Source organism: Cryptotermes secundus, unplaced genomic scaffold, assembly GCF_002891405.2.
Source record: "Cryptotermes secundus unplaced genomic scaffold, Csec_1.0 scaffold106, whole genome shotgun sequence".
In the NCBI taxonomy this organism is placed as follows: Eukaryota; Metazoa; Arthropoda; class Insecta; order Blattodea; family Kalotermitidae; genus Cryptotermes; species Cryptotermes secundus.
The window spans coordinates 368,454-381,296 of record NW_019734310.1 but is presented as its reverse complement, the minus strand read 5'-3'; the positions used below and the strand labels follow the sequence as shown (position 1 = coordinate 381,296).

At 35.8% G+C, this 12,843-nt stretch overlaps 1 protein-coding gene and 1 non-coding gene across 2 annotated transcripts in view; one reads left to right on the top strand and one right to left on the bottom strand.

The window, feature by feature from the left end:
- Positions 1–5,266: 5,266 nt before the first annotated feature.
- On the top strand, positions 5,267–5,338 carry Trnah-gug. Its single transcript has one exon. It is a non-coding gene; the product is annotated as a tRNA-His (tRNA).
- Positions 5,339–9,336: 3,998 nt separating this feature from the next.
- LOC111868420 (prominin-1-A) overlaps positions 9,337–12,843 on the bottom strand; it is a 36,372-nt gene continuing 32,865 nt past the window's right edge. The window contains exons 14-17 of the mRNA XM_023859031.2: positions 11,859–12,017; positions 11,257–11,387; positions 10,617–10,673; positions 9,337–9,409 (exon numbers count right to left, since the gene is read on the bottom strand). Of these exons, the coding sequence (XP_023714799.2) occupies positions 9,385–9,409; positions 10,617–10,673; positions 11,257–11,387; positions 11,859–12,017 (372 nt within the window). The 3' untranslated portion in view covers positions 9,337–9,384. The remainder of the gene's footprint in view (positions 9,410–10,616; positions 10,674–11,256; positions 11,388–11,858; positions 12,018–12,843) is intronic.

The following is a 12,843-nucleotide window of genomic DNA, read 5'->3' as shown; positions in this document are numbered from 1 at the left end:
CTAACATAACCTAAGCAAAACCAAGATAACCTCTCAAGGTCAACCCTTGAACCAAGGTGGATGTGCATGATGATGTGCAATGGTCTATTGCACAAATCTAACCTGACCACCAAACCTAAATTAACCCAACACATCACAAGGAATCCTTTAAGGTCTGCCTGAGTGCGAAGGTTCATCAGCAGGATGGTGTGCAAAGTTAATTTTACATAACGAAACCCACCCTCATTTAACCTAGCCAAACGCAATCATATACAATTTGTTCCAGTAGTGTCCTGATACACAAGTAGGTGTTGAATTATATGCACACATCAGTGCACAATTAGAAGTAGTAGTTCTTGCAGTTTGGGCTGGTGTGTTAGCTGTGCTAACATAACGTAACCTAATCCAGTCCAACCTGGCTGTCTTAAACACAAAAGAGAATATGCTGATAGTGTACACAAAATTTGGATAGGCTATCCAAACCTTCCCCATTTCATAACCAAATCCAAGCTAATATATTGTAAGATTCTATCTTGAGGTCACTAAACGACAATTATACAGAATGTTAAGAAGGGGGTTACACACTTTAAGGGGGTATAGGACACACTTAAATCAGCAACAAAGTCCCACTCAACATATGTCCTGAAATCACTGCCTGCTGAGATGTGGGCAAGTTTTGAGAAGTCTGCATATTGAGAAGATTGGAAGAACATCCTGGAACCAGTGTGCAAAGAATTTTAGCTGTTGAAGGCATTGGTGTTCCCTTGTCAGGAGAATTCACCATGAACAATCACATTACCCCTACCACACCCAGCAAGTGCAAGCCCTTCTTCCTGACCACTGTGCATGGGTGATATTTTCTTATTGGCTTCTTACAAAATTCACTGTAAACACACAGTTTATAGCTAACATCCTGTTTACTGATGAGGTTGGATTTAAAAGGGAAGGTACTGTGAGCTTTTCTAATAACTATGTCTGGGTGGATGACAGTCCACACACCACTGTAGCATCGAGATATCAACATCGATTTCCCACAAATACCCGTGTAGGTATTTTAAGTGATCATCTATTTAGGACCAGTTTCCTTACTGATTCGCCTTACAGGTGCTATGTATCATCATTTTTTTTTTGTGGACAATTTACCAGTATTCTTAGAATATGTGCCTCTTCATCAAAGACAACATGTGGATCATCCATGATGGGGCACCACCTCCTTTTCTCTATATTCTTAGACAGCATCTTAACCAGACTTTTGATGAACAGTGGATAGAACACGGGCCTGCACGGTCCCATCACCTTAACCCTCTGGAGTTTTGGCTGTGGAGACACATAAGGACTGTGGTGTATTCAGCACCGATCAATGACTTAGAACAAGGGTCTCCAAACTACGGCCCGCGGGCCACATCCGGCCCGCGAAAGAATTGTGCAGAAATGCGCCAATTGAACTAATTTTTCAGTGAGTACTGGTAAATGTGATTCCGAGCTTATTGACCTGACATATTATATTGCAGTTCGATGGCTTAGCTGTGGAAAGGTTATTTCGCGCTTCTTTCAGCTCGGGAATGAAATTGATATATTTCTTACCGAGAAAAACTATCACGAATCACTTTTATCAGATACCGAGTGGCTTTAGAAATTAGCATTTTTTGCTGATCTGGTGAACCATATGAATTTAAAGTTGCGGGGTGAAAATAACTTAGTCTGTGATTTATTTGCACTTATCGAGGCGTTCAGAGCAAAGTTGATACTTCTGGAAAGCCAAGTGAAAAATTGTAACTTTGTTCATATGCTACACTGCGCAGAGTTGCATAAAAAGGGTGAAGCAGAATTTCCTTCCTCGTTTGCAAATTTAGTAATTTCAAGTTTGAAAGAACAACTTCGGAAACAATTTGCTGATTTGGATTCCAGTGCTCAGGAAATTAGATTGTTTCAAAATCCGTTTGACTGTGATGCTGCAGATGTCCCAAGTCAAATTCAAATGGAAATTATTGAACTTCAGGAAAATTATCATATTAAAGACAAATACAAGGAAGGAGATTTGATCGAATTTTATAAATTTTTGAACTCTGAGCAATTTCCAAATTTAAAGAAATTTGCTTGTAAATTTATCTCCATTTTTGGGACGAAGTATCTGTGTGAACGAACTTTTTCCCAGATGAAGTACATCAAGTCGAAATACAGGGCAAATTTATCCGATGAACATTTAAAGTCGCTACTTGTGATTAGCACTTCAAAATTTGAACCTCAATTTAATCAGATTTTAAGAATGCAAAAAGAGATCTATCATTCATATTAATTGTTTTATTATAATTTGTGATGAAATTATGAGCATTTGCTGCTACTGTCTGTTGTCATTAATATACGATAATTTATTCTCACGTACTTTGTATTTAGTTTATGAAATTTTGTGCTTTCAATGAAACTCAATATACCTAGAGTTATTAATTTCTCATTTTATCCGGCCCGTTGAAAGTGCTGAATTACCTAATGTGGCCCGCGGTTCAAAAAGTTTGGAGACCCCTGACTTAGAAAAACAAGTAGAGAATGCATGTTAGGAGATTTGAGTTAAACTAGGGTGCACCTCTGTGCAACAAAGAGCTGAAAGTTTTGTTGAAATGCATGGAAACCACACAGAGCACCTGCTGCAGAGATCACACAAACATCGCCCATTTCTCAGTAGACATTGGTTTCTTGACATATGTTGACAGATAATTTTGCTCATTTAAGTGAGTATTATATCTCCTTCTTGCCTGTAAACAGCCTGCTTACAGAAAGTCAGATTTTCAGATTATCAGAACCAGATAAGCACCACTTCTTTTGTGAAATGGTGATGCTCTTCATTCCAATGTAACAGCTTAGGAGGCTTATGATGACCAAGAGATATAGACAAAAACATTTCCTTCAGGCTAAGAGGTAGATTTATGCATAAAGGGCAATAAAGATTGTCACAATAGACGTGATCTGCACATACACAATACATTTAAAAAGTAATGAGAAAAAAATTCTTAAAAATATGAAAGTTCAGACTGTTAACTGGAAATAAGCAGAGCTAACCAAAGATTCTTGTTCACGCTTGAAGAATGGAGAGTTAACCCTTAATATTGTCATGCACGCATATCTCTAGCATTATTATTATTATGAACGCAACAAAATAGTCTCATTGCTTTTCAGACGCATTGTGTCAGTCTAATTTCGTAGTAGAATATTACTGTAACTTTGCAAGAGCTTAGATTCTAGGTGCTCGCAAGTCTTTTGATATCTTGACATTCTGAAATATTACATAAAGTTAAGCGACCCACCCCCCTTCACCATGACTACCTGTCGGCGATAAGGGCAGTTGTGCGTGCTGTGGCAGGGCCTTATTAGGCTGCACACTGATAGCAGGAAAAAAATTGCTTTGCATCTTTTCTACACCTACAGTAAGCTACAAAATATTCTTGTGCCGTCACGAAAAATTCGCAAACTGTTTTGGCAATTGTTGCATTTTCTGAAAGCACCCATGTTAGATGTAGGAACCAGGATAGCGTAGTTGGTATAGCGCCTGGCTACGGGCTGGACGACCGAGGTGTCGGAATTCGAATTCTGGTAGGGTCAATAATTTTCTCTTCTCCACGTTGTCCAGACCGGCTCTGGGGTCCACGCAACCTCCTATGCAATGGGTGCAGAGGGCTCTTTTCCCGGGGGTAAAGCGGTCGGGGCGTGAAGCTGACCACTCACTTCCAGTTAGTGCCGAGGCCCAGAAAATGTGGATCTATACATCTAGTCCCCCATACGCCTTTATAGCGTAGTGCTTGATTAGTTAAGCACAGGGACAATTTTACCTTACCTTTTACCCATAGTAAATGTAATGGCTTGCCAAAACTTTTCGTGGATGCAACTATATTTTAAAATATTTCTTGAGAACTGGGCGGCATACTTTAGAGTAGGTCCTGAGCCCGGGGTCTCGACCCACAGTTTGATATACTACCTCAGAACAGTATTTAATTAAGCCGCGTTTTTATGCGCTTCGAGTTAACTTCAAGTTTGTTCAGACCAAAATAATACATCGATTGTGGAGTATATTTAAAGGGATTTGATCTCTTCAGTAGGAGGACCTGCTATTAAATGAAACTGGGAAATGTCTTTCTTCGTCTGTGCATCTTACAAAATATACTGGGTAAGTTCTATCCTCTCCGCCGAGAGCTAGATTGTTGACAAGAGTTGCTACCGTGATAAAATTGTGTTATTACTGCAGCAGATAAAGCCAATGACAGCTTTTTTACAGATATTTCTTTAATTAGTGAAACTATGCATATAGGTTATGAGTCGGTATAGCGACGTCCTGCATGCTGGACGATCGAGCTTCAATTCCCGGCATGGAAGTGAAATTCTCTTCTCCATATTGTCCAGCCCGGTTATGGGGCTCATCCAGCCTCATATCTAATGAATACCGTGGGTAAAGCTGCGAGGGCTTGAAACTGGCTACTCAGCTCTATCTAGTGCCGAAGTCAAGGAGGTGGGGGTATATCTTCACGCCCTCATACGTATTCATGGTGTGGCTCTTAATTAATTAAGCACAGGGACAACTTTGCATTTATGCATATAGGTTATTTTGGAACAGCTATATGCATTAGCTGTAAGACAGTAATAAATTATTTATCTTAATTTACTGACCAAACAGCATATTTCTGGGTTCATTCTATGGAATGGGATAAAACAAATATGATTCCTGTATTAACAGCTTAAGGCTAAAGTTGATTTGAGCGAGCTGTTGTCTATACCTGATAGAATTTTATGTGTTTTCTGCTTTAAGGCCAGCCGAATTTCTTCAAACGGCTATTTGTGGCCAGAGGTTCAGTTTTGCCCATCCCTTTCCCGCGCGTTAAGTATTTGACAGTAGAGACCTCTGTTGAGGATAATTAGTAACACGGACTCGATTGAAGTATGACAAATTTAGGAGGTATTTTCCATAAATATCTATTAATTGATTACTTTGTGGATACATATACTGATTAAATTAGAAAACGAAAGAAAATATTATTATTGAAACTCACTTGGAGACACAGTTTTAACCTCCGGTTGTACTGTTAGTGATAGTGATAGTGTATTCTCGTAATACAGGTTTGAAGCCCGCCGTTTTCACGTTGTGTTAGGAAATTAGATGAAACCTGTTCATTCATATTTTATTCTAACAGATTTAATGATTATTTTATTAATGACAAAGTTCATATTTAACGTTATTTGTAATTTTAATCAAATTGTGAGGTAGCTTCCAATTTAAGAATTATTTACATAAGACCTAGATGTAGCCGTGATCGTCTAGTGGTTAGGACATTGCGTTGTGGCCGCAATAACCCAGGTTCGAATCCTGGTCACGGCAGTATATAACTATAACGATTAAGGTGTTTTTTTACTGGGTTTATATTCAAGGAAACATTTGTTTGTTATTGTATCATATATAACTGTTTAATGACATGTTATAATTTAATGTGAACTCCATTTATTACATGAAGACAAATGTAAATTCAAAATTGGTTATTAATTAATTAAATTCTAAGGTTTTAAAACTTATTCTTCTAAGATTACAAAATTAAGATATTTTCACGTATTTCAGCATGACACTTAAAAGCATCAGCAAAATGTTAAAATTGGAGACCATATGCAGTGATAAGATTTGCATGGATAGGAGTGGAATAGTTAATTAAATTTAAATTATGAACTAGATAATAGTGTTTAGCTTACAACGGCATCCAAACATACATACATGCATGCATGCATGTGCACACACATAATAGCCAAATATCTCTCCCACCCTGTTTCTATAAATAGTGCCTTCTAGAAAAATTGTAAACAAAAAAATTTCCACGTAGGGAGACAGTCCCTGGGAAGTTCTTAATTTTTATGTTACATTGATGGGTTTGAGTACAAGTCAGTTTCTTCCTGCATTAGAAATATATTGTGACCATGCAACAGAATGTATTTTGAAGGTAATTTTACAAATGCATAGAACAGTGCAAATGAATACACTGACAGGATGAGTTGTGACAGAGGGGGGAAAAGTCACTCAAAAAGAAAAATGAGCTTTGGAGGACCTTAAAAAAGATAGAAGGGTTTCTTTGTAATATCTGTAACAGGTCTCAATAGGCCTAAATGGTAGAAAGTATGATGATGAACTTATGCCAGACAGAACATTTATTTAAATTTTTGCAGTGTTTCCTCTTACTTTGTAGAATTATTGGGCACTTGCTTCATGAAGGACGTCAATGGTAACCACTTATTTATATAACATACTTTCTATTATTTACCTTTTATAAGGCAATTCTATAACATCTTGAATGTGAGCATTGCTTAATCTGATCAATTCTGAACTGTTGGCATTACTTCCTGCCAGCTTCTTAGTTGCTTGCTGGCAGTCATTCATGACAAAATCAACTCCAGACATTGAATTATCATGCCCCAGAAGGGGTATTGATTTTGAATAATGGCTTATAGTGGACGTGAATTTTTACACCCTGAGTATCCCCATATACTGTGCCTATCTGAGCATCACTTTAAGCAGCTTGAACTTGAGATAGTCCAATTAGGACATTATACCCTGGGAGCTAGTTATTGTAGACACTTAAAAAAAAAAAAAACGGAGGTGTCTGTATTTATGCTCGCCGAGATTTGAATTTCTCCAATATTGATTTGAGCAACATCTCTATCGACCAACATCTTGAAGCCTGTGCAATTTTATTAACTAATTCCACTGATAGTGTCTATATTATATCAATTTACAGAGCTCCTAGTGGCAATTTTACTCTCTTTTTAAACAAATTGGAAACTATACTTAATTTGCTTTTTAGGAATAATATTAGAATGGTTCTCTGTGGTGATATTAATATTAATTATTTATCTGATAATGATAAAAAGAAGAAATTGGACTTGCTATTAGCTTCGTATAACTTAGTAAGTACAGTAAATTTTCCGACAAGATCCCAAAATGGCTCTGCAACTGCAATAGACAACATATTTATTGATGCGTCTCTACAGAGTAACTATGTAATATATCCCTTGCTTAATGGGCTTTCCGACCATGATGCTCAGTTAATTATTTTATCAGAGGTTAAAACGCATACTAAGAATGGCAGGGTAAAGGGGAAAAAAATGATAAGGAAAATTGAACTGGCTATGATACAGGATTTTGAATATAAACTGAGTCTTGAAACCTGGGACTCAGTTTTTGGCTCCAACGATATAAACTTAATGTATAATTCTTTTCTCAGTTCATTTCTTAGAATATTCTATTCTAGTTTTCCCCTGAAAGTGTTGAGCACCAGAACAAATAGTAACTTGTGGATTACTCCTGGTATTAGTAATTCCTGTAAGCATAAAAGAGATCTATATTTGATATACAGGAGTAGTAACGATGAGGCCTTTAAGAGGTATTATAGACAGTATTGCAAGATATTAAAAAATGTCATAAGAGAAGCAAAAAAGAAGCATTATAGTAGACAGATATCAAAATCCAGTAACAAAATAAGAACAATCTGGAATATAACAAAGTCAGTAACTGGGAAGTTTGCCAAAGTGAATTCAGTTCAGGAATTAAAAGTTGATGGACGGATTACTAAAAATAGGCAATATATAGCAGATTTCTTAAATAGTTTTTTCATATCTGTGGCTGAGAATAACATAAACAAAAGTCTTGAAACAAACAATAAGCCATTAGATTACTTGCGGCAAGCTTTTGATCATCCCTTTCCCAGCATAAAATATCAAGCTGCAACCTCAACTGAGATATTTAAAATTATTAAATCTTTAACAACAAAGAGATCGCATGGTTATGATGAAATATCAGTTGAAGTGTTAAAAATTAGTAGCCCCTTTATTATATCTCCTTTAACATATATTAGTAATAAAATGCTGTCTGCTGGCGTATTTCCGGATAGGCTAAAATATGCTGAAATTAAGCCTTGTTACAAGGGCGGTTGCGAGAATGATCCATCTAATTATAGGCCCATCTCCCTCTTAACCTCCTTCTCAAAAATATTTGAGAAGATAGTTTTGTCTAGATTAAATCAGCATATCCATGATCATAATATAATAGTCAATGAGCAATTTGGATTTAGACGTCAATCCTCAACTGCTAAAGCCTCTTACATGTTACTCAATGAAATACTAGAAGCATTAAATAAACAAAAAGTTGTAGGTGGAGTTTTTTGTGACTTGAGGAAGGCGTTTGATAGTGTGAATCACGAAATATTGTTGAGTAAACTACAATATTATGGGATACAAGGTAGATTTTATGATTTAATTGCATCATACTTATCAGATCGACATCAGAGTGTACTAATAACAGATATTGAAATGAGCAACACTATTGTCAGGCATGGAGTCCCTCAAGGGTCCATACTNCTGGTTTTATTTGGTATTGAACATGTAAGATATAATCTCCAACTTGACTGGTATGCCATTAACAAACATACCTCATTATAGTTGATGGATGTTGTGATCTTTTATGGTTTGAGATATATAAGCTACTAAATTGAATGAATTTATTATGTAATGTGTTTTTATCACAATTTTAACTTATTTTATTTACAATTAAACATGCTATAGTGTTATGTATATTTTAGGTTGATGTATATTTTATGTTGACTAGTTCCATTGTTGGAGCATTTGTTGAAGATATTTGACTTGTTCTGTGTCCAGTGGTGTTGCCCTGTAATTGGATTTGCTTGAATGCAATAAATACTATACTATACTATACTAAGGGAACATATGTTTGTCATCATGCCCATTTTACAAAACTGATCTGGATTATCAATTGGAGAACTCTGTCTCCCTGTGATCCACATTAGTACGTTTTCACTGTTTATAATCATGTGACATGTCTTTTCTATTGATGTTCTGTAGTTATCTAGCAGTTCCTACTAATTGCAGTAATGATGTACTAATGCTTTTCAGTAAGGACTGATGTACTGCATTGCCAAAATCATTGAGTAAGTTAAGTAGGAGTACTTAAGGATGAAGTTACAGCCAAAACACTGGCTACTCTGTGGTTCTTTTTTGTCTGCTTTCGGTGCTTCCAAGTAAATCATTGTGTAATACCTGGAAATATATCACAACCTCTTCCTCCTTAGCCCTTACAGTTGTAGAGGCATGTCAATCTTGCAGTTTTATCCTGAAGAAACTTTCTCAACATTGCAGTGAATGGAGCATATTCCAATCAACTGTATCCAGGAAAATTTTAACCTTGATCAACTGACCCAACACATGTTTCACCATAGCTGTATTTATGAAGATGAAAATGTGAATAGCATTTTTCTTTGTGGAAAATAGGCTCTTTGAGTAACAAGTTTGACAAAGCAGTGTCAAAATATGTTAATAACATTCTTTAATTAACAGTATACATTTCTGTCATACAAATTACATACAGTGGAGTTACCAGCCATCTGGCTCAGGATCCCTGGAAAATACAGAATTCAGTGAACTTGTCTGCAGTAATGCTCACCTATTATTACAGTTATTTAGTTGATAATTTACACTAATTTGAAGAGTATAAAATATATATTTTATGGAGACAAGGATTATATATGGAAACATAATGAGAAATTCATTACTTGGTGTGAATTCACATTTCAAACCTTGTCACTTTATTCTCAAAGTAACTTGTTAACATTGGGAAAGCTGTGGGTGTATGATATTTATTGGTCTAGGGAATTATTAAGCTATTTTATCAAAAATTGTTGACCTTGTCTATGAGTGACATATTCTGAGAACCTGCATTCTTGATAGGGATGGTGTAAATTTAGTGCACCTTGAAATAACAGTCTGTAATATTCATCAATCTGCAAATGTGATTGAGTTGTTCATAATCATGTGCTAGGATAGTCTCTTAGTAATCTGATACCAGTGTTTCACATTTAACAATAGCAGTAGCTGGCAGTTTTCCAGTTGGAAAAAGACTCCTCTGAAAGTACAATTTTCTTTTTATCAGCTGAGTATTTTGAGTTGTCTGAGAAAAAAATTGTGTTTACATCACACAGTAATTCACACTGCTCTTTTTAGAGTTAAAAAGACTGGTCAGCTAGGAGCTTATACAGTGTAATATTACTGTTTATATGTGTATAAATATATGTTTAGTTCGGAGGAAATTAGATTTTGTGTTTTAGAAGGCACTCCTCCTTGATCTATGCTTTACATTGTTGCTGTCTGTAATTAGTATTATGTGAATTTACAAATTTGTATGTTGTAGTTAATAGGACTGCCTTAAGGAAGGATGCAATAACATTCATCTTTGATGCTTAGTGTAACCAGTAAGCTCATATCTTCTCTGGCTTGTTTTGTGACTCCTTAAACAATTTTCAGGGTCTTATCAAATTTTAATGGGTGGTCTTTGCCAATACCTAGCTAAAAAGACTATATTTGCCAGTTAGGACTGGTGTGTATCCTGGGGGTCTGAATGAATTTAAGGTACTGCATATCTTTTACATATGATAATATGATACATTCAGTATGCCTCTGATGAAATTTATAGATCTGAGTCAAGTAATTTTCAATATAGTAAGTCTCTGGCCAAGGAATCTTCTTTGAGAAATTTGTTGTAAATGTGTATGAACATAAGCAACATTGATGTTATAAGTTTACGTAATTTTGCTATTGGTCATTCTTACCCAGGAGTTGTCCATGGTGTTCCTTGTTCAGAAATCATTAGAGTTTCTGATGGGCTCCTGAAACCAATATAAATGGACGTAAATCATTCTATGGAACAACATACAGACTGGCTAGGTCCTAGAATACAACCCCAGAGCTTTAATACTCCTTCAAAACATGTGCCAGTAACACATCATCATTTCCCCTTAGCATTTGGCAAAAATCATGTAAAAAGTAAAATATATGCAATAAAAAATCAAATTTTGATACTACAGATGCAGAGACTATAAATTTCTGTGTTTCAGTCTTTCATGACTAAATTACTCCAAGAAAGATCCTTTTGAGAGAGGTTTCTGGAGAGAGAAACAACTTTTATAAGACAATGCATGCAGTTTATGTAGATGTCTGCATTCTCATTGATGTGACACTAACAACTTTTTGACTGGCTAGCTGATTGATACTGGAAGCTTTCCCTGAGGGTAGAGTGGCCAGGATTCCAACCAATACTGAAGTTAAGATTACATGGAGCTGCCTTTTTCATATGCTTTTGAGGCATATGCTTAATTAAATGCAGAGAAAACTTTACTTCTACTTTATAAGTAATAAATAGTGTTGATGTTATGGCGACTATTCCCTGTTATAAATCATATGTGTACCTACTCAGAGCTGTGGGAATTCAGAAGGCTGATATTTTGTTTGAATTGCTTGTAGTGTTCAATGAGCTTGAGGCAGAGTGGGGTGGCAGCTGAGAAGAGCAGCAAACACCAGACTGTCGCAAACCAAAACCCATTCTGTAAAATATAGTTGACACGTTAGCATTTTGCAGTGTGCTGTAAGGTGACAGAACACACCTGGAAGGGTGTATAAACTGTCTGACTACAAGAATAATTAAATTCAATAAGGAGGTACATATAATTAGTTCCAGGACAAATTCTGTAATACACATTCAAAACATGGAAATGAAGTCCTGAAGGATGGGCACATATGCAGCTTGATGAGATACTATTCATTATCAAGATTCAGAAAAACTCAAATGTGGTATAAATTAAAACTGTGTCTGATTAGTAAGAAAGAGTTATAACTGTTTCATTTGACATGCATTCTTATGATGTGGGAGATCCATTGTCAGTCATACTAAAGTTTCATTTGGATTTTATAACTATTGTGAGAGTTACTCTTTTCTTCAGCAGTTTGACTGCTGATGCAGAATTTTCTCTTCTATTGAAAAATATTGTCAGTACAGTATAAGTATGCTGTATTACCAGGGGATCCATCATGTGTCTGCAGAAGAGGAGTCGCATGGCTTGGTATAAGTTCCATACAGGTTGACAGGGTGCTACATTGTTTTGTGTACTTTTCAGAACGTGTGCTCTGTACTGGTCCATGTAGCTCAACAAACGCTTGTTATAACTCTGAGATTTCTGTGAAACAGGTAAGCATTTTTAATAATCACATAGAAGTTGATAAATTTAAAGTGTAAAGGAAACAGACATTTTCAGTAGACACATGGAGTTTTACAATCAAAATGGCAGCTAGCAATGTTATTCATGATGATGTGTGCTACTATTTTTTCTTCCTTTGTGCTGACAAAATGTTTGTGAATTACAGTATTAACTCATTAAGAACAGATTCCAATCATTCATAGCTATTTAGGCATAGTGTATAAGTGGTGGTAAGAAAGCGTTTGCTTGGGAATATCTGTGCATTCCACTTCAGTTCTCTTTTTTCAGAGACTCTCCAAATAAGGTAAAATGAGACTGTGTATATTTTAATAAATACTTTTGTTACAAATAGGCAATATGGTGAATATTCTTATGCCAAATAAAAAAAAAAGTGGTGACTTTAATCAGAGTGTATAAAATGGAATTATAATATAGAGTGCATATCTGTTACTTCCTAAGTTTCAGGTTAAGAACTAGGTACTCTACTTTCTCATGAACTTTTCTGTTGGGGCTGTACACTAAAGTTGGCCTAGAGATTTCATTTTGACATATATTATTGCCATAAAATCCATATTTTAGTGAAAATTAAGTTGAATTTCATCACATATAAGAGAAATGGTTCATTGTAAGAAAATGGGCGCATGGCATAAAGCATAGACCCCATGAAAACATGTAGCTTCGAACTGAAATAATTTTAATACAGTGTGTGGTGAAATATATGAAAGATGTATTTTGCCGATGTAGTGTTACTCTGTTAAAAGTAAATTTGTATCTGCGGTACAAACATATCAATACCAATGAAGAA